Below are 23650 nucleotides of genomic sequence, written 5' to 3' on the forward strand. Positions count from 1 at the left end.
TAAGTATGATGCTATTAGTTGTGAGCTTGTCATATATGTCCTTTACCATGTTGAAGTGCGTTCCTTCCACACCAAAATTGTTGAGAATTTATCATAAAAGGATGCTGAATTTTGTCAAATTCTTTTCCTGCTGAGATCATATAATTTTTACCCTTCATTCAGTTAATATGGTGCATCACGCTGATTGATTTGCAGACTGATTTGCATCCTTGCATCCCAGGAACAAATCACAGTTGATCACAGTATATGACCATTTTAATGTGCTGTTAAATTTGATTTGCTAGTATTTTGTGAGAAGTTTTACATCTATGCCCACTCTTTTCTTGCAGCGTCTTTGTGTGGCTTTGGTATCAGGCTAATGTTGGCCTCATAAAATGAGTTTAGAAGCCTTTTTCTATTTTTTGGAAGAATTTGAGATTAATTGGTGGTTTTTTAATGGTAGAATTCACCGTGAAGCCATCTTGTCCTGGGCTTTTCTTTGTTGGGAGATTTTTGATTACTGATTCCATCTTCTTATGAGTTAAAGGTCAGTTCAGATTTTCTATTTTCTCATAATTTGGTCTTGGTAGTTTGTGTTTCCAGAAATTTATCCATTTCATCTAGGTTATCCAATTTGTTGCCATATTACTGTTCATAGTAGCCTCTTATGAGTCTTTATAGTTTTACAGTATCAGTTATAATATCTCCTCTTCATTTCTAATTTCAACTTTTTTTTCCTTATTCTAGTTAATTTTTTTACTTTTCAGAAAAAGTTTTTAGTTTTATTAGTCTTTTCTAATGTTTTTCTAGTCTCTATTTTCATTTGTTTGTTTTATTTTTTATGGTGACATTGGTTAATAAAATCCAGTATGTTTCAGCTGTACATTTTAACAGTAAGGCATATATATATTTACATTGTGTTCACCTCCCATAGTTAGAGTTCTGTCACCACATATTAGACCCCTTTTACCCTGTCTCCCTCCCTCCTCCATTTTCTTTAGCCAAAATAATTTTTGATTTCCCTTTTACTTCTTTGACCCACTGATTACTCAGGAGTATGCTTTTTAATTTCCACATACTGGGAATGTTCCAGTTTTCCTCCTGTTCTCGATTGTTAGTTTCATGCCATTTTGGTTAGAAAAGATGCCTGAAATGATTTTAAATGTCTTAAATTTGTTAAGACTTGTGTTGTGACTTAACATATGATCTCTCCTGTAGAATGTTCCATTGTGTGCTTGAGAAAGATGTGTATTCTGCTGCTCCTGGATGGAATGTTGTGTATAGTCTGTTAGGTCCTCTTGATATAAAGTGCCATTTGAGCCCAATATTTCCTTATTGATTTTCTAGCTGGATGATCTATTTATTGTTAAAAGTGGGGTACCGAAGTCCTCTACTTTTGTTTTTATCTATTTCTGCCTTAAGATCTGTTAATATTTGCTTAATATATTTTAGTGTTCCTAAACATATGTTGGGTGTGATACAGGTATATCTTCTTGATGAATTAACCCCTTTTACTATTAATTTCTTAATATCATCTAATATTGAAGTCATGTTTAAATTTTCCTGATTAATTTATTACATTATGTCAGAGAGCATATGCCTGGATGGTGATGTTAAAAATAAGTAGGTCAAAATAAAAAAATGTTTTAATTGCATGTGGACTATAATTTATTTAAAAAAAAAAAATTAGGTCAATGTGTTTTAGCCTAATCCATCCCTATTAAGATTAATGATGGTAATCTTTATCTAAATTCATTACTTCATTAAGGAGTATAAAATGGAGATTTCTACTCTGATTATTTCTTCTTGATTTATTAGTTGGAATTCTTCTATAGAGAATTTAACTCAACTATTAAGTTATTCTGAAAAACAATTTGTAAATAAGAGGCAGGAGAAAAGATTCTTTTTTACTAATTTTTAGAAAAATGAGTTGTTGTCCTAGCAACTTCCAAAGATAAGCAATGAAGTTTGCTTTTTATTAATTTGAGGAAGATTATCATTATGAAGTCATGGGTTTTTATATATTTTGTATATTTCCACTTACTTCAGTCATTATTTCTTTCTGTAAACCAATGAAAGCACCTTCAAGCTGTCCTTCTGAAATGACCTTAGTAGTCTTTGAGTCTTTGTAACATACAATGACCAAAGCTATTCTTATCCAAAAACTTTGGTTCCTTTTAGTATAAAGTCTACAACAATCAAGGGATGTTCACTGCTTTCAGACCGTACAAGGTTAATTATTTCTAGAACCATACTGTGGTCACAGCAAAAGGAAAAAAAAAACACCCATATTTTTAGAAGGAAAAAAATAAGAGTTAATACTGATACTTGTGATTCAAAGTAAAAACCACAGGGTTTTAATTTAACTCCTACTACTTTTTACCTCTTTTCACTTAAGCTGAAAATCACAGCTTCTAATAACAGTTAAGTAAGTATTCATTTGTTTTATCCTACTCTCTACATAAAAGATATTAAAAATACTACTAACAATTTTACTAACAATAAGACTACAGAATGCAGTTTAACAATTCTTTGTGAATCATTTATTCTTAGGCTATTTCCCACTAGTGATATACAACAAAATACTGTAATTTATAATGACCTAAAGGAATTCTTCTTTCTGTAGTTGTGCTACTAGTTATAATTTTTCAATTTTTAAAAATATTTAAATATGTTTGTATATATGTGTGTATATAAACATTTGCTTTTTATTCTATATAATAGTTTTAGGTTTCAAAGTAAGGACTATAAGACAAGGTACATTTAGTCTAGCTATTAACTCTTTAAAAATATAAATAATATGTAATATGTTCATATTTTACCCCTTCTTATACAAAAGGCAACTACTCTGTGCCTTCCTCTTTTTACTTAACATTATATCCTAAAGATCATCCCACGGCATAACATAGTGATATTCCTCATTGTGTTTTATAGGTCATGGTATTCCACTGCATGGAGTTACCACAGTTTATCCAACTAGGCTGCTACTAATGGACATTACAATTCTTCCATTCTTTTGCTATTAAAATGACATAATAAATAGTCTCTTCCATATGTAATTTTATATCTTTGTGATAGACTCTTAAAAAACAGGATTGCTAAATCAAAAGGTATACATATATGTGACCTGCGTAATAAATTTGTAAATAAACTTGAAAAAATCTGGCATTGTTATGGTAGTGCCTCATATCCATTAACATGCGTGTCTTCCCACCTACTGTCTTTAAAGTGTATTTTTAAATTTTTTCTAATGTCATTTTCCTAAGGTATGTTTTATACAAGGAAACTGCTTCATAAAGCAATCTTAATTTATTTGCAAGAAATTCTTCCAGAAAAGCAAAACATATATAGATATGGGCATATATAAATTCTAAATTAAAACAAGGAAAAATAAAGTATTTTACTTTGGAGATATTTAAAACTATATCATTTTATTAAAAATTATAACAAAAATTCCACTGAACAAGCGTCACCAGCTACTTTCTTGAGAGAGGAATACAGAAGTCTAATAAAATCAACATTTAAAAAAACTCAATATAAATATATATATAAATAGATATATATCCTGGGAAAATAAGATGAGTGGTTATTTGAAAGGGTGAATTTGAAAAGCATTAACATTATGAGTCTTTCTACCATAAAGTTAGCCCCAAAGAATGATACTATGCAAAATACTTGTTGAAATAATTTAAAATGTTGAAATAATATAGCCTTATTTCCTCCAAATACCAAAGACAGAAATGAATGACTAAAATTTGTAACTTTCCAACGAGATTCACTAAGATTTTAGTGATTACATTTGTAATTTGAATTATAGAAATCCATAAGCTACAGTAATAAGATCAGCAGGTATAGCAGAACTGCCTTATAAAAAAGTAATATAAAATTTTTTAAATTAACTTTTATAAGAGGTCATATTTTTAAAAGTATCTTGAGTATACAGTATTTGATAATGACCAAGAATAATTCTTTTCCTAAAATTCCAATGTGGGAGTGTGTAGAATTTTGTAAAGTCTGATTAGAAGTTAGATTTTCCTTGCCAATTTAATCTACAATGTAGGATGAAAAAAGATAAAGAAACAAAAAATTCATTTCTAATTTAGCCAATGAAAACTTAACCATTTTTTATGTTAACATGACTATAACAAATAATATTCCTAGTAAAGGTTGTTTTTATTTTCATTTTACTTCAAATCACTAGAGAAGTAATGACACTGAATTGGCACATATCCAATAAAGAGAAAAGTCAGAGTTAAAGCCATTAACAAGCTTGTGACAAAAGCTCATTCTAACTGCTTCCATTCCATAATACTTAGTCTATGGATAATAGAGGAATTCATTCAGTCTCCTCTATTACTTGTTATATAATATTTATAAGCCAAATGGGAACTAAATTAAAATTAGGCAGAACTATGCTATATAAGTGGAACTGATACACACAGCATGGCAAGCCTGACAAACTTCAAAGGAATTACTTCATTCAAAATATTATTTGAGTAGTATTTCACATTAAGCTGAGACACTCAATAATATAATCATCACATTTAACAGTAGATTATAATTCACATTTCATAACATAAAACAAATGTGAAAATTAAGGTAAATTGTTTTTGAGAACAAATAGTAATCTAGGTCCTTTTTCTAAGATAAATTATTTTTAAGCACCAATAACACTCAAGTTTTAATGTAAATATCATAAAAACATTTGCTAATTATGAAATAACTATTATAATAATAAAGAAGTTTTATAGGCATACGATACCTTGGTTAGTGCAGCAGTATGATCTTCTCCACAACAAATATAAACTATTTTCTGAGTTCTTAGTGACTTTAGTAAATTAGGAACATACCTATCTGAAAATTCCAACAAGAGACATTAATGGTATTTTTTAAATTAAAACTCTTCTAAAATGTGTTTCCTCTACAGCTTCCCAAGCTCAGTGGACTGTAATGGCAAAATAATTTTAACCATAATTCAATGATTTTGCAGTATAAGGCTACTAAGTTGTATTCCCAGGCCTTTCTATTGTACTGTGATAAAGAAGAGATTTAAAAAGAGTAATTTACATGTTAAACTGCATAAATGCCAATCAGCAATCAAAGAATTTCAAAGCTATTTGACTGCTTCAACATATACACTTTATTCTCTAGATTCATCTCATGATAAAGCTCACAGGATCCTACTTGAAAATCTGAAAATTATACTGTCTGCTATTTTCTAGCAGAAAAGAGTTATAATGACCTGATATATTTTTCCTATGCAAAACAAAATATTTTAAAATTCTTTCTGGAAGTATTATTTGCTTATTATTGCCAGTTGTTACTAGATCAACAACTCACTTTTGTCCATTTAAGTCACTACAATTATGCTGAACTTCATGAAATTAGTTTCAGTATTTCAAATATTGGCATTCGACCTAATGTAGCTATGATAAATTGATTCCAAGATCCCAACTTGTTTTGAATACTTATAATTTTTTAATTCTAAGTGTTTATTTTCAAGACTCTATTATCAATGTTAAAAGTGAAGCCCAAACTGAAGACTAATTTAATGACTCCAATTATTTAAATATTTCTTTAGAAATCTCAAATAGATTAACACTTCATGTTATTTCCCAGAATAATTTTATTGCATCTTTCCACCAATGATGGCCAATAACGTGGTTATCAATTTGAAGTAATGTTTTTCAACTTGCTTTTAATGAACATCAGCAAAGATTTTTTGTCCAGATATACTTTCTATAGTTTATGATAAAATATTATTTTAGGACTTCTACCATCCCCTAAAAATGTTATCAAATGGAATTTTTTGATTTACCTCTCATCCCAACCTCCCTAACAGGGAAAATTTGAGTACATTTCTTTCTGACATAATCACTGAACCATCTCAAAAGATCATCTCTTTTAAAAAGTACATTTATCTATACATAATGAGAACCTACCATTTTCATCATTCAGACCTAGTTGGCCAAATTTGTTACGTCCCCATCCAAAGATAGCTCCAGAAAGAGTGAGTACAAAACTATGGGCTCCTCCTGCTGCAATTTGCATGAAAGGGATTCCAAGCAAAGACTTAATCAGCTGTGGTGAAGTTTGCTTTTTATAGTCAATGCCTAAACCCAATTGGCCATATTTATTCTGTCCCCAACAGAAGACTTCACTTGCTGTAAAACAAAAACCAAAAAATTAATGATTTTTCTCACACACACAAAGTTTCATTTGAAGATCATCAGTTATTTTGGGATATTCTTCCTCTCATCAGATAGTAATACATATACCTCTTTATTCAGTTTATTTCTTATATGGATACACAATACTATGTAGAAGAACATTCTGCATTTAGTACACTTTAAGTTGATTGACTTTACTGAAGAATGGGCAAATCACATAACTGGAAATTCTCATTTTCTTATGTTCCTCATAAAGGACTGTCTCTTTTTAATATTCCTCAGATCTCACTTTTATTCTGTGATTTCTCCTAAGAGGCACCCATCTAAGCTCAAGGTTTCAGTTATCAACTATAAGCTGATCACATTCAAAATTTTATCACTAGCCCAGATCTCTTCTCTGAGTAACAAACCCATGTATCCAATTTTTTACCTAACATCTACATTTGGATATTTCAAGGCACTTCCAGCTTAGTGTACCCCAAACTCAATTCATGACCCTAATTCTACCTCATGTACCTGGACCTCTTCCCAGTGTCCTCTATCTCAGTACATGACATCGTAATTAACTCAGTAGCAGAAGTCACAGGGAGTCATCCTTAATACTCCTCTCCTTTCTTACCATATATAGAAGTTGGTATCAATCTATTATCTATCATCGTTATATACAGTTTTCTTTTTAAAGAAAAATATGGCCAATAGGTCCACTCCCCACCTTGTTACCTGGTTCCTATAATAGTTTTGCTTGTCACTTTTGCTCCTCCACTGCCGCCATTTCACAACTTTAGACATCTTTTTATTTTTATTTTATTTTTTTAATACCTACAGCACCCAGTATTCCTAGATGGTCTCCCATCCAAGTACTAACCAGGCTTGACCCTTCTTAGCTACTGAGATCAGACGAGATTGGGCACATTCAGGGTGGCATGCCCATAGACTTTTTATTTATTTTTAGTAAATAAATGGCGCTAATAACTGATATTTAAAAATTCATACTATAAAATAGTATGTACTTAAAGTAAGTCTCCCTCCAAAATCAGATCTCTGGTTCCTCTCCCAAGAGAACTACTCTCACCAATTACTGATATGTACTTGCAAAAATATTCTGTGCACATACTAGCGGACATTTGTACATACACAAAAATACTATAAAAATGCAGATTTGATACTGTTGCTCACTCAAATGTCAGTGGCTTCTTGTTGCTCTTGGGGTAAATACAAGAGCTATAAGATTGTGACCTCTTCTTAAGCTCATTTCATACCAGTCTCTTCCCTCATTATACTCTAGCCATACTCACCTTCCTTTACATTCTCCAATGCCCATTTCTCACCCTAAACCTTCCCCTTATCTCTGTCCAGTTCACGTCTACTCTCTTCCAGCAGGAAGCCTTCTCTGATCTTCCAGATTAAAGTCGGTCTCCATTACATGTTCTAAACATCCCCAGTTTTTTCTGTACAGTCTTTTCAAAGTATGTACTTAGTGTTATTTGTATGAGTGCACCACAAAGGCTAGTAGTGTACTGCTTACTACTACATATTGTACACCCAAATGTGCCTAGTTCATATTAAATGATCAAAAAAACTTCATTAAATGAGTAAGATTCTGCACTAAAGCATACAGCTGAACAAGAAAAAAGAATACCTGCAAGTCAAGAGAGAAAACTGCCTTCGTCAGTAAAAACTAGATTTAAATTTATCTTGGATCTACCCACCAAAATAAAAGAGTTGGCAAAGTTACAACAAAGAATACAGGGATGCCAGTTTCTCTACTACCTACAGAAGTGTAAATTCCTCAATATAGCATTTAAGGCCCTTTGAAACAGATTTGTTTCTACTTCAGCCTCAACTCAAGTATGACTGTCTCCCATGTTCTCACAATACTCCCATAAAACTACATGCCAATAATCAAATTAACAAAATACTTTCCTGATCCTATGCCTCTGTCATGAAAAAGTTAAATGAATAAGAAAGTAAAGCAAACAAAGCTAATAAATAGGAATCTTGGCCTTCTCTGTTTTTATTCATAAGAATTTTATCTGTGAGATCAAATGAGACTGGGCAAGTTATAAGATTCCCTAGCAATGAAAGAATAGCATTTAACAGAGTAAAGAAACAATTAGTGCTCACTTTGGCAGCACATACGCTGAAACTGGAACGATACAGAGATTAGAATGGCCACTGTGCAAGGATGACACCCAAATTCATGAAGTGTTCCATATCTTTTCAATATGGAATCTTTTCCTTGGAAGTTAAACTCAGTGAGCTACTGCCCTTCAAAAACACATGTGCCACTCTAGTTTTACACGATGTTACCACTGTGGGGAACTAAGTGAAGGGTACATAGGACCTGTCTGTTATTACTTTTTTCAACTTCCTGTGATTCTACAAGTATCTGAAATTAAAAGGTTATGTATGAAAAGTAAAAAAATAATAATAATTAGACACAAAAATCAACTTCGTGTCTATATTTTGGCAATAAACAATTTGACAATGACACCATTCACAATAACAACAAAAAATACCAAATACCTAGGAGGAAATATAGTAAAGGTGTATAAGACTTCTCCTTTGTTTGAAAATAACAAAATACTTAGAAAAATTAAGATTAAAAAATAAATGGAGAAATAGAGCATGTTCAAGAACTTAAAGATGTGTATTGTATGGACTTTCTTCAAACTGATTTATAGAGACAATGCAATCCCAGTCAAAATCCCAGTAGTTTCTTTGTGTGTCTATGAAATCTGACAAGCTAATTCTAAAATGTATATGGAAATGAAAAGGATTAAAAACTAAGACAGTCTTGAATAAGAATAAAGTTAAAGGACTTTCTGCTCAATTAAAGTACCAATAAAACCGAAAAAGGAAAAGAAAAAAACAATGCTTACCTTTAGAAAGTGCAAGTGAATGATAGTAACCGCAAGCAACCTGTACTATCTGGATATCTGACAAACTTTTAATATTTCTAGAAAATAAAGAGAGAGATCAGGATCAGTTAATTCCATTTAATATAATAAATTCTGAATGCTACTGATATATGCTATTTATTGACCACCTATTATGTGCAAAGTTTCCTACCAACCTAGCAGTTCATGTTATTTTTTTATCCACGCCCAATTTACTAAAAATTTATGCTAAAGTCAGCAAACAAAATCTAGGTATGAAAAAAATTAAGAAGTGTGATGAGAAAACACTTTGAAACAGCAACATTTAAAGAAATTATGCTCATCTCCAATCCCCCTCAGAGTACTTTTACAACTTAGATGTTTTCTTTTATTATCAAAATTTTAAAAAAATCTTTAGCTTAACGCTTAAAACGTTGCAATATATTTGTAAAACAAATGTACATGATCTAATTTTGTCTAAAATTGGTGTTTGGCTTAGTTTAATATATGTTCCCCTCTATCAGGTTCCTTAAGAACAAACAGGGATTCCTATCATGTGGTGCTATCAATTCACAAATTATGAAACCTATTCCTTTTGGGCTATCCTTTGACTTTATATCTAAATCAGTGATATTTGACTTAATTCCTTACTAGAGAAATTTAATCACTTCACATTTATTATGATCACTGATGGGTTCAGTCACATTTCTGCCATCTTGTATTTTTTCCTTATATTTTTATATTTCCCCCCCATTTTTGATTTTTCCTTAACTGCAATATAACTCTAAAAGTAAATTTTTAAAAATTACAAAATTAAAAAAAAAGTAACTGTGCATCAACCATCCCATGTTTTTCTTAAGTAGTTCCTTCACTTGGTCATTCTACTATTTTTCCTGAATGAATGTTTTCAAGAAAAAAAAGTGGAAAGGAAACATAATATGTTTCTTATTTCCCTTTACCTGATACTGCCACCTGACCTGATTCTGCCAAATGAGAGTCCGGAGCAAGTTCTGACCAGAGTGTCGATACTCATGATTTTCGGGAGGCAGCTTCAGCAAATCAATTTTGAGCAGGAGAAAGGAGAGTTACTCTAATTCCATATTACTGTATTAAAAATATTTTTATTTAGTGGATTTATGTTCTTAACTATAAAACCTGCTACAATTTAGTAGAATCCAACAAGTTAGCAGGATGCAATGTACCCTCAGATTTTAAAAGGTAGCAAAATGCCAATTTTCTGCAATTAGCAAAATCAAACATTGGCAATGCAGAAACAGTTAGAAATTAATCAAGTCCAATTTGTAAGACCAAATAAAACATTTCAAAACACTACACTCTCATGACATTCTGTGATTTTTCCTTTGCAGCATTTACCACTATTAATTACTGGCATACTTATTCATTTATTACGAGGGTACTCTGTTTAACAATAAGCTCTGTGAAGGTAGACTGACTATGTGCTTTATATCCATGGACTCCCTAGCATCTACCATAGTGCCTGGCAAAAAAGTATGTAATGAATACACTGTTAAAGGATAAGTGAATTTATAAAGTCTTCGAGACTTTAGTATTAAAACTATTGTAATGTATGTTTAAAACTGAGTGAAATCAAGAAAATAAGTTTTATTGTTGACCAAGGTGACAATTCAAGCATGTGTAATTTCTATAATGCAAAAACAGCTTTCTCACAAGGATCGTATTACACTATTCTTCATCATTTTTGCTGCATATGTACAACAAATAGAACTTTAAAAGATGAACGACAACTTTATTGCCAACAATAGTTTTTCTAAAGTTTGCATGGAAAAGTATGTATTTCCATTTACATTAAACTAAAAGATAATAAAATTAGGCTTAATTTTTTTTTTAATAAAGGTATAACATATATCCTATGTAAAAATAACTAGCCATTAATGCATGTCTACAGATACCCGATATTAAATAATTTCATTTTCTCTAAGATATAGTGATTTCAAAATACAGTGAAATCAGAAGTAGGAAAAGATTATTAAACTAGGAAGACTTTCAAATATAATCTATTTACTATTAATTTTACATTCTTCTTTAATTTTAAAGTGCCACTTAATTTACATATTCTTATCAACTGGCATAAAAATGGATTTTGTCCTCAAGAAAATACAGCCTAATGTGAAGCTTCACATTTCTGATCACTCTCACAAAAGTCATACTCATTTTTTAAAAATCTATTTACATATATTTGAGTCTCTTCTTGTCTTCTATCCATGTTTTATTCAAAATGTATGTGAATTTACAAAGCTGGATGACATACCTAAGAATCTAGAAAAAGCCTCGAATCTAAAAAATGATTTGGTACTGAAATTTCAAAAGAAAAAAATCACTGGCAGTCATTTATAAAATATATCTCTACTGAAATACTAAATCGCCCTTTAAGACATGAAAATACTATGTATATGACACAACAAATCAGATCAGCCCATGAAAAACCGATAAGCCTGAATAGGAGAACTTCCTTAACACACAGCTTAAAGTTAATACAGATATTTAGCAAATACAAAAACAGGATCTCTTTCAGGTTCCCATCCAGGTTCATAAAACAGTAAAGTCACAAATACATAATTTATTATTGGGTCACCTTCAAATAAACTGTCATGTAGTAAAATTCTTTCTTTATAGTTACCTCTTTTCCATTTCCTAATCATCTACAGATTACCGACTGAAATCTCTTATACCAGAAGTGTACAGCAACAAAAATGTAAGTATGAGAATTAAGAGACCGGTGGAGCAAAAATAAGGAAAATTAGAAAGCTCTGCCATGAAAAATGGTTTTGAGAATGTTAACTGAGAAAGTCCAACATATAAGTCCCTTTTTAATCCTAAAATCACAAAAATTTTAAAATCTTAAACTCCACTCTACAACAATTACTTGTGAGAAGAAATAAAAGCAGTAGAGGACATGACAAACATGAGGTTACTATGTTTCTACGAATGCTCTGTATTATCTAGTCAATAACCATTTGGTTACAAATTACCACCTTCTGAAAGAAATCAAAATTGAAATGACTAAAGGAATTCAATTTACTTAAGGAAAAAGTTTTTCTCCCACCAGCACCATCATTAACAGACATTAAAAGCACAATGGGAATAGCAATTATTTAACTATTATTGCAAAAGAAACAAAGGAGAAATTTGTTGAGTTTTGTGGAATCTAGTTACAAGTTCAATAATAATATGTGAATGTGACATATCCAAAAGTCTCAACAGACAATCCATTACTAGAATAAAATGAAATACTTTTAATATGTTAAAATAAAACAAATATTTCAAATTTTTCATTAATAAGAGAAGGTTATATAGGCTTACTAAAGGAACTAGCTACTATTCCTAGTTTAAAAAAACCCTCATTGCTAACAGTGATAAGAGTTCTTGCCCTGAAATATATTAGTTCCTGTGCTCCGTTTTTTTATCCTAGTAGTTACATCCTATTTCTCAAATGAAAACAAACATTATCAATTTTAAATTAAAAACAAAATATCTAAATGTATTAAAAACATGCTGCCCGAAAAATCTCAAATTAGTTTAATTCCTTGGTTCCCTGGAGAGTTCTCTTTTGTCCCTATAACTATTACTAGGAAGAAAGAACAAGAGTTTAAGGAGGTAAGAATTTGTACAATTATAAAACTAGGCATAAGTTAGTGTATTATTTATGTATCTAAAAGAAATTGGACATTTTTCTTTAAATCTTTATATTTTTACCTAGATATATTCATGCTCTTATAATTTTTACTATTAAAACAATGGTTATGTCCTGTGTAAATCTATAAGACTTCAACATTGACAAAGCATTATTTTTAAATAATTCTATGATTTTAATGGTTAACATAAATTGAATCATAGGCATTGCTATGTAAAAAAGTGGAAAGTGACTGAATTCTTTTTACACTAAGTATGTGGAACTTCTACAGTCAAAAACAATAAAGACTAAAAAAACAAGATAGAGAAACATGCAGCCAACCAATATTTGATAAATATGTCAATAGCTGGGATACTCAAGATAAAATTAATAGTTTAAATTAGTCTAATCTTACACTTCAAACTGCTAGTAAGAGAAAATTTATAGTAAAATATATATTCCTCATCGCTTTTCTTTACAAACATAATTTGGGGGAAATATAAAATATATTTTTAAAAAAGCATTCAACCCAAATTAAAAGCAAGAACCTAACTAGTAAACTCCTTAAGAACTCAAAGGAAAGAAGTACGCCCACTGTAAGCAGAATAATTTAGATAACAAATTTATGATGAAAGATTATTAAAGACCTCTTTTTGGTCACCTTTGTTACCTGGGTACTCTGATACATTCCTCTGATCCTAGCAGGCCAAGTTGTCCATCAGAATCGAGACCCCAAGCATACACCTGGCCCTTGTCATTTAGTGCTAACGTATGAGCTTCTCCACATGAAACAGCTACGATATTTTGGGCATCCAGGGCAACAACCTGCTCTACAGAAATCAAGGAGAGAGATATTACATTCTAGTTTTGAACTCCCAATGAGAATAAAACACAATCTTCATCTTGTATTAAAAAGCTAAGGAAATGCTGAAACAGACTAAGTATAACATCAGTTATTCTGAAAAATCTAACCAGTATGTTCCACGCAAAATTTTCATTGTAATAAATACAGATATATATCATAGGGCATAATCAGAATATTAAGTGACTTGAACATCTGTGGGAAGATGTTAAGGGTTTGTAAAGATTCTCTCAAAGTGTTCTTCATTGAAAGCCATTACCAATAAAAGAGTCCAGCTGAAAAGGGGATCATTTAAATAACCTGGGCTCTGTTTTTTAATAAAATCACAATTGACAGATATAGATACTACTATGGAGTGATTCTGAACTTAATGAAATAATCTGAATTGGCAATTTCTAATAGGAAACAAATTCTTTACAGAGCTCAGAAATAAAGCATCTACTGGATATGCCAAAGAGAGAAGTGAAAGGCAATGTGACCATAACAGGTTTACGGACTGCTATTTTAACATCAAAGATATCAATGAAGTAAACTTATTCCCTTAGTCTCTTTAAGATATGTAATGTCTCAGTTTTTTACTTCGTACAAGTTTTTTTAAGATGCCATTTAAAATTAACTTTGTTTTAGCTTAAAAAGGAAGCTATAATTTGTCTTCAATAAACTGAAAGCCTCATGTCAAAAAGCTGTTAAAACTGAATCAATCAGGGTTTCTTCAGAAGCATATTTCAGCTCAATGTACAAGCTATTTAATAATAAAACAGATTGCATCAAGGACGTTTAAATCTCAATGTATAGAAAAATTCAAAATGTATCTAGATTACTACCTTGCATTTTAAGGTGGGAGGTTAATCCTAAAAATAGCCTTTAGGAATTTGCACAACTCTAATGATATGATATTTTAAGTACTTACCTTAAAGTACTGTAAGTTAATTCACAAAACTATTAAACAGTATGTGGAAGTTCATTGTACTAATCTCTCGCTTTTTGTGATTTTATAAAATTGTATTGCAGATACATACAAAAACAAAAAACAAGGAAAACAAGCTATAACTCATTGTCTACCAAAAATATTGAGAAAAAAGACTTAAAAATATGGCATCATCTGTTTACATCAAAACATTCCCATAAATCTTAATTATGAAGAAATAAAACACACAAAAGATCTGTTCTCTCTCAGAGGCCCCAGGAATAAGTCAATGTCTCTCCAAAACAATCCTCAAAGAAAACTAGCAAAGAGCAGAAAATAACAGGATGACAAGAGGGATGAATAAGACTGGATGGTTAAACAATAACAATTAAAGAGTACTTTATAGCAATAGCTGTAAAATCAAAGGCACCAAAAATCCAAGAAACAAAGAAGAAACAATCATTCATACCAAACACTAATATTTACTGTATATCTCTCTTGTGCTCCAATCACTAGAGACAAAGAGATGATTGTTTAAAACAGAGTTGTAGAGTTTAGTCTATAGAAAAACAGGTGAGATAAGGACTGTGATTAAATGCTAAGATGAAAATATACAAAAGGGACATGGGAATAGGAGATACTTATTAAAGCCTCCAAAGATACCAGGAAGAATTCCAGAAGACACTGATACTTAAGGTAAGTCCTGAGCTGAAGCAAGAGGAAGAGATTCCGTGCACCCATTTAAGAAAATTCAATTTGTTATAGTAAAACTAACTAACTAAAAGCAAAATGGAAAGACTGACAAAAACAGGGAGAAAATGTTATTCATATCTCAAAGAAATAATCTCTCCAAATTTTAAAGACTTACTAGAACAAAAGCAGTAATTCAATGCAAAATGAGTAAAAGATCTGAACTAATAGTTCACAGAAAAACAAATAGAAATGATCTCTGATCACAGATGCGCAACTTCATTGATGAGAAAAATGCAAATTCAAACTACATCGAGAAGCCAATAATATGTTCCCTTTGAAAATTCATAAAGCCATACACTCGATTTGTATACTTTTCTATAGGGGTTAACCTTCAATTATAAAAGTTTACCTTTATCAAAAGAAGAAGACAGGCTACAAGAAAAAAATTGCAAAAGACTCATCTAATAAAGGACTGTTATCCAAAATAAAAAAAAAAATAAAAAAAAAAAGAACCATCTTAAAATTCAACAAGAAAATGAACCATCCAATTAAAAAACAGGCAAAAGACCTAACAGACACCTCGCCAAGGAAGATACACAGACGGTAAGTTAAGCAACTAAAAGGATAGTCTACATCATATGTCATGAGAGAAGTGCAAATTAAAATGAGATACCACTATGTACCTATTAAAATGGCCCAAATCCAAAACAATGACACCACCAAATGCTGACGAAGAATTAGAGCTACAGATCTCTCGCTCATTGCTGGTGGGCATGCAAAATGGTACAGCCACTTTAGGAGACAGTTTGGCAATTACTTATAAAATAAAATAAACATACCCTTATCATAATCCAAAAATTGCACTCCCTGATATTTACCCAAAAGAGCTGAAAACTTATATCCACACAAAAACCTTCATGTGATTATTTATAGCATCTTTATTCATAACTACCAAAACTTGGAAGCAACCAAAATGTTCTTCAGTAAGTAAGTGGATAAACTGTAGTACACTCAAATGATGGAATATTATTCAGCACTAAAAAGAAATGAGCTATCAAGTTATGAAAAGACATGGAGGAAACAAATACATATTTCTAAGTGAAAGATACCAATCTGAAAAGGCTACATACTGCATGGTTCTAACTATATGACATTCTGGAAAAGGCAAAACTTTGGAGACATTAAAGAGATTTCATCTGCTGGGGAAAAGAGCACTCATATACTGACAGTGGGAGTATAAAACAGAACCACCTTTATGGAAAGGAATGTGTCAATACCTAACAAAACATATACATTCACCTTTGGACCTAGCAATTCCATTTCCAGGAAATTATCCTATAGATACACCTAAGTGCTGACAGGTAATAGTATATGCCACCCCAAAATATGCCACTGCAGTAGATTATTATTTTGAACTGAAGGCCATTAAGGAGGAGATACAAGAAAAGCTCTCTGATCTTCCCCTATTTGCATAAAAGCAGGACATAAATTTGTAAAACTGTCCCCCACTTCCTTCTCTACCAGGAAGGACAGAAGTTAATCACCAGAGACAACTCTAGACCCTTAATAGCTCAGAGATGGCAGCAATGAAACCTACAAAACAAACTTTACTTACTAGCCCTTATCTTCCATTAGTTCTCCTGTATACTTACTTTTCTACATTTTACCAACCCAGAAACTAAAATGTTACTTCTCTAAAATTTTATTGTTTTTAAGATGCTACATAAGCACATATTCTATCACACCTTGAGTTACTCATTACTGAGTGCTCCCACATGTAAGTGCAACACATGTGTTAATAAACTTTTGTTTTTCTGCTGACAATCTGTCTTTTGTCGAGACAAGTCCAAGCTGGAGAATCTAGGAGGGTAGAGTACAAATGCATGTGTGTGTGAACATGTATGTATTTATGTATATTTCCAGGATTGTATGTAACAACAAAAGACTGAGAATATTCCAAGTATCCATCAATAAAGATTTCAATCTATACATTGGAATACTATGCTCCACAAAAAAATAATGAAGAAACTCTACATGCCGATATAAAAAGATCTCAAGAGTATATTACCGAAAGAGGAAAAAAACAAGATGTAGAACAGTACACATGATTTGCTACTTTTTGTGAAAAGGAGAGGGAAGAATATATATTCATATTTGTTTACATCTACATAAAGAAATTTTAGAAAGATTTAAAAAAATAATAAACGCAGTTACCTATAGAGGTTGTGGGTAGAGGGGGAAATAGGGTGATCAAATAAGAGCAAAACTTCTCAATGTGTACTTAAATTATTTTGGTTTTTGAATCATGTGAATATACTGTCTATTCAAAATAAAAAATAAAATTTAATTTAAAGAATTAAATAGAACATTAGAGAAAATAGATAAGGCAATGTATTAAAATCAATGTTTTCCCTTTAAAACTAACCTGAGCTCTTTAATTTTTTTCTACATAGTAATAACTAAAGATAAATAACTTTGGTTCTTGCAGAGTTTTAGCCTCATCAAATTATTGAGGTACCTATTTTGAGAATGAATAACTATTACAGAAATACATTATTAAAGAAACAAACATCATTGTATGCCTGGGGAATAGTATTTAATACAGGCTTTTCAAACAAATACACAAAACTGGTTAACTTCTTTGTATAATCATTAAAAATTACTTATTTTTTCCAAATGGCTCAAAATGAATAGCCTCAACCATTTCCTCCCACTATGCTAGAAAGTCAGATCAATGGTACATTGAGACATTTCACATTTAGGTCAAATTCTGGTTAAATGCTTGAAACAAGATAGCCTGAAAAGAAAGTCAATGATAAGTAAGAATGAAAGAGGAATAAATGAACTCAGCAAAACAAAAAAATTACTGGAAAGACTGGCTCAATGCTGCCCTGTGTGAGAAAGAAAGGAACATAGTATTCATATCAAACCGAACAGCTAACATTTATTGAATGTTTACTATGTACCAGGTTCTATAGTAACTCAAGTTTTAATTACCAAGCTACACATGCCTTTTGTGGTCAAGTAACACAATTAAAAACAAGAAGGGATAAGTGGGGATTAAATTCACTATAATTTAGGATGAGTATGGATATATAAAGAAAAGAACAAAAAAAAAAGAAAAACTTGCTAAGCATGCCCATTAAAAAAATTGATTCCTTTGATAAATAGGTGCTATAAGATGTTGGAATTACAAATGTATGATGCTAAAGGTTTAGTAACAGCATATAATCATTACATTTGATTATAATCTAGAAATAAACGATCTGTTTTAAAAATATACAAATAAACAGATGGAAATATGTGGCAAAATGTTAACTGTTGGTCATCGTGCTACTCTTTCAACTTTTCTTTATGCTTCAAAATGTTCATATAAAAATTTTGAGATAAGTAACACTGTTCGTATCAGTATTTATGGTTCACAATACTCCTCCTCAAGGAAAGAAAAAAGGAACATTTAGTTCTGGGAGGCACAAAAAGGCAAAGAAAACATAAGTGGAAGAGATTGCCCTGGGAAAGCAAAATACATTTTTTCAGAGACAGGTGCAAAAACAGAAAACATAAAGAACTAGAGAGATGTATGTAATATATCCATCTTGGAAAGACTGATGGCAGATATATTCCAAATACATGTCTAAAAAAGTCTTAGCTCATCATTGCTTCTGCTTCTTACACTTGTATTGTTAAAATGCAATATTTCTGAAAACAGATGGGACATCATTTTATTGAGAAAAAGTCCATTTTCTTTACTCCATAAATGCGAAATACTGTCTTCTTTAGATTTATAAAAATTAAAATGTTCAACCTAATGATGATTTTCAGCTCTACTTCATCTATTTCCTCCTAGTTGCTTTTGTATACACATCTGATTTGAGCAATTGTTCACCTACACACTGCATCAAATAAATTTTCCTGCGCAAACATCATAAGATGTTACACATCCTTTTTGCAATACAGGACAGGTCCAGATTCTTGTTGTAAAAATGCTACAAGATATAATCCTTCCTGTTGAATAACTAACTGAATAAGAATTCCCTATTTCCTTTGGGACCTAAGAAATATATTCAATTCTTGAATTTGTGAAAATTCATGTAGCCTTATCATCTCCAAACTTACTGTTTAAGAGCTCACTTTGTAAGATCTATTTTGCCATCATCATATAGTGGTGCTATCTACATTCACTTTCTGATTTCTCTAATGATTGTGGAACATCTTCCTCTGTCAATTTTCTTCTCTTTGCCATTAAGGACAGAAAATGAAAAATTCTACATTCTCAACAGTAGTTAATGAAAGCTACAAAAAGAGAGAAATAAAAGCTAAAAGATGGTGACTGCAGACTTCTTTTATACCTTTTTAAAAGATGATGCAAAACAACACAACATATGAACCTTCTAAGAAACCCCATCATTGTTTCTACTTATAATCTTAATATTTTTATTTTAGTCTAGTTAGGAATACAACCAATTATTGTTATTTGCAATAGTTATCTTCTATAAAATCACCACAAACACTTACTTAGCAAATAAATGAACCACTGCCCCTAAGGAAAAATAGTGTTAGGTTCCCACAAGCCTCTGATCACCATATTTTCAACAACTAATCAATACATAACATTTCGTGTGTCTCTAAGACAACTTAATATACTGTTGATTCATTAACACTGAATCCATAGCCAATAGCACTATAACTCATGTCACTATATTTTCTTATAAGGCACATCACAGCCCTCTTGAGCTTAGGAACACTAAACAGCACTTTAGCACTAGGCTCGGGGGCCATTTTAAACAATGAAACCACCCACAAAAAGTAAAAAATGCAAAAAATGTGTCACTAAATATACCACAAAAAGACACTCATAGTTTGAGATCTTAAACAAGAAGGCAGAGCACTGCTTTGTTGAATCAGCAGGGAATGTGCACATTAGGAGATTCAAATATTTTGCAGTTCTGCACATGTCCAGGAATAATCATGAACAGCAGTCCCATGAGTACTGACTATGACCCAGGCGGATTTAATAATAGTACACACATAAATACTTCTTCCCAGACGACCAATCACAAAATATACAAGATGGTCTATCAGGAATCTTCTGCTAACCATGGTTTGAACCTGACATTAAGATACAATCATCATTATCAATATGCTCTAAGAACCCTATAAACAAAGAAAACGAACAGTAAAGAATGTTTTGTCCTTTGGGTATAAAGGTAATGCTATAAAAACATCATTAGCAACATATTCACAACTAGCATCTCTTAAAAGCTACATCTTATTCAAAATCTAAAACAGCTACTTGAGAAAAATATAAACATTACATTATCACTCTGTATCTTGTCATCCACAGATCTCAAAATCTTACTGTTATTGGATGTTACTGTGTTCCCCCAAGGTTCATATGTTGAGGTCCTTCCTAATCCCTAGTACCTGAGAATGTGACCATATTTGGAAATAGTGTCCTTTAGGAAGTAATTAGTTAAGATGAGGTCACATGGGAGTAGGGTAGGCACCTAAACCATGGCCTAATAAAAGGGGTAATTTGGTCTGAGACAGGCAAAAAGGACAATGCCATGTGAAGGAATGCCTAAGACTGCCAGTAAACAAGAAGCTAGGAGAGGCCTGGAACAGATCTTTCCCTCATAGGCTTTAGAAGGAACAAACAAACTCTGTTGACACCTTAATCTTAAATTTCTAGCCTCCAGAGCTATAACACATCTCTGTTATTTAAGCCACCCAGTTTCTGGTACTTTGTTATAACTGCCCTAGCAAATGAATACACAAACGAATATTTTCAAGTTCAAAACATTCCTGTCAAGTTAGCCAAATATTACCATCTATGTTTTAAAGGCAATCCACATGCCAGCCAGATGGGTACTACTTATCATGGTGATCACTTCATAAGGTATGTAATTGCCTAACCACTATGTTATACACCTGAAACTAAAACACTGGATGTCAACTATACATGGAAAAAAATTTTTTAAACAAAAAAGGCAATCTACAAAAAATTAACTTATTCTGAATAAGTACAGATAAACTCGATTTTGAAATTCAGAAGTTTCTAGTTCATAATCACACTGTTTCCATGCCAAAGGGTTAAAAAAATGGCAAAAAAAATACATTTACACAAAATTGGCAAAAGTCACATTTTTCAAAACAATCTTTAAAATATACGCCAAAAAAAAAAAGCTTTTTAGAGAGCAAGTGGCAATATATTACCATTCTATATAGGCATACCCTTTGACCCAGAAACTTTCTTTTAGGAATTTATTATACCTTGTAAAATGATGTATATTGAATTACAGTTTGTAACTATTAAAAAAAACGAAACAGGAAATAACCAGAATTCCAGTAATAAGTTGGTAAACTATAGAATATCCATGCAATAAAAACTGATGCTTCTACTAAAAATGTCTATATAGTAACATTAAAAGATAGAAATCTATTAAATGAAATGCAAACCACAGATCTTTATGTATATGTGTATAGAATTATGTATTTAATACAGGTATAAAAGATATAAAAATATAAGCAAATAGTAGTCATCTTTAGAATATAGGGGGAAAGGTGGCTTCCACTTTTTAAATCATACATTTCTTCTGTAACTTTAAAAGAGAAATAAAGGTCATGTATTATTTTGAAGATCAGGAAAAAAGGAATTTTTTTTAAGGTACAGAAATTCCCCAACTTATAAAGTGACCCTGAACTCCAAAAGAACAAACGTCCTCTAGGGAAATAACTAACCTGGAGTGATAGATTTTCTTACCTAAGAAACAGAGGCTATAGTTAGGTATTATTTTATTTTTTAAATGGAATATATAGTTAAGGTAAATGCTGCCCACAAATATCTATCCTAAACTTTCCAGAACTGATAAAGCAAAAGAGCTAAAGCTGGGATAGGTGAAGGATGCAGATAAATTTCTGACATCCAAATTTAAAACCCAAATGAATTTTTCTATAAAGAAAGTTATACAGATCAGTTAAATGTAATTATTAACAAAATATTATACTTAGGTATAATGTGTTTTAAAGAAGATAGGTTTGAAAACGTATTTTTGATATCTAGCAATATTTCTATAAGCAAAGAAAAATTTTAAGTTTTAAAAAATACAATTCATTCATAAATCAGGGATTATCTGGTGTAACAGCACAATTACAAAGCATGATCCAAGTCCGCAACTGATCTTAACTCTTAATGAAGTCTGAGTTTAATGCAGTCCTACACATAATGTTAATTTTAAAAACTGAACCTTAAAGTTTGAACAACTAGCAATGTTTTAAATAAAGAACAAAAATGTTAGTTAATGTTTTATGTTCAAGCAATAGGGTCAAAAAACAGTATTGTTACAAACATCAACAAGCACAGCCATATTGATAACAATTACAAAACCAAGGTCAGGAGAATTTACTTTGATACATAGCTAAAGAGGCACCATTTCAACTCCTTAGTAATTCTACCAGATGTTTAATTCTGCCATAGCTTAAGTTTCAAAATCCTGTCCTATCATGCCTCACTCGTTGCTATAAACATAGGTTTCCTCTTCTCTCTGAATAACTTAAAACTCTAACAAGAGCAACACAAGGTACACTTAAAATCCATCTCTAAAAATTTAAATTTCATGTTACCTCTTTATAAAATTAAAAAGGTACTATATAACTCCATTCTTGTTTAAAAATATGTCACACACACACACAAAAATGTCACATGCAGCCTCAATATATACACAGAAAAAAGACTGGAAAAATAAATATCTATCTTTAAATTGTCAACATTAATTATTTATAAGTGGTTTTTTTTCTTCTTTTATTGTTCTTTAATTGCTTAAACTACTAAATGTGTAACGGATATATTTTGATTCTGACTTTTGGAAAATGAAGACATTAATCACTTAAGATTAGTGAATAGCACTAATAACTCAGAATGCTTTTTTTTACTTTAAATAATCATATGGCTAATTTTGTTAGAGATAATAACCGAAAGGCTACTTCACTTAATCTCTATTCCTAAAGTGAAATTATTGTTTATTGACATTTTTTAAAGGTTCTCTAATATAATACATATAATGATCATAAGGTATATTATAAAACAAATTAAGATGTAAAAAAAACTAAATATAAAAAAATTAAAGTGTTTATTCTCTTTTATTTTACCAATAATTACCAATAGGAATTTGGACTGGTACAATCCAAGGTCATGAAAACATTTTAATGAGTTCTCTGATAGAATCTAAAGTTAATATAAAGTAATTTATATGTCATAGTAGACAGCCCATAATAAAATAATGCTTAGATAGAAATATAACTAATTAGATTTTTAAAATTCTTTATTATGGATGTTTACAAGTTCATACCCCTTTTATGAATTCTATCTACAGAGAGGTATACAGTGAACATATATAAAGAGCTTATTATGTGCCTGGCACTGTGCTAAAAGCACTTTATTTAATCTCATTTAATCCTCATAACACCACAAGGCAAGTGTACCATCATCCCTACTTCACAAATAAAGGC

The 23650-nt window shown here is 31.1% G+C and overlaps 1 protein-coding gene and 1 non-coding gene across 10 annotated transcripts in view; one reads left to right on the forward strand and one right to left on the reverse strand.

Moving 5' to 3' along the window:
* Nucleotides 1-23650, reverse strand: part of HERC4 (HECT and RLD domain containing E3 ubiquitin protein ligase 4) — a 121933-nt gene that overhangs the window by 82545 nt on the left and 15738 nt on the right. For all 9 annotated transcript variants that reach the window (XM_039871939.1, XM_039871935.1, XM_039871934.1 and 6 more), the window contains 4 exons: nucleotides 13351-13510; nucleotides 9032-9108; nucleotides 5922-6143; nucleotides 4742-4833 (listed from right to left, as the gene is read on the reverse strand). In XM_039871939.1, coding sequence (XP_039727873.1) covers nucleotides 4742-4833; nucleotides 5922-6143; nucleotides 9032-9108; nucleotides 13351-13510 — 551 coding nt within the window. The remainder of the gene's footprint in view (nucleotides 1-4741; nucleotides 4834-5921; nucleotides 6144-9031; nucleotides 9109-13350; nucleotides 13511-23650) is intronic.
* Nucleotides 8266-8369, forward strand: LOC120609769 (U6 spliceosomal RNA). Its single transcript, XR_005654832.1, has one exon. It is a non-coding gene; the product is annotated as a U6 spliceosomal RNA (small nuclear RNA).

Source organism: Pteropus medius, unplaced genomic scaffold (assembly GCF_902729225.1).
Source record: "Pteropus medius unplaced genomic scaffold, Ma_sr-lr_union100, whole genome shotgun sequence".
In the NCBI taxonomy this organism is placed as follows: domain Eukaryota; kingdom Metazoa; phylum Chordata; class Mammalia; order Chiroptera; family Pteropodidae; genus Pteropus; species Pteropus medius.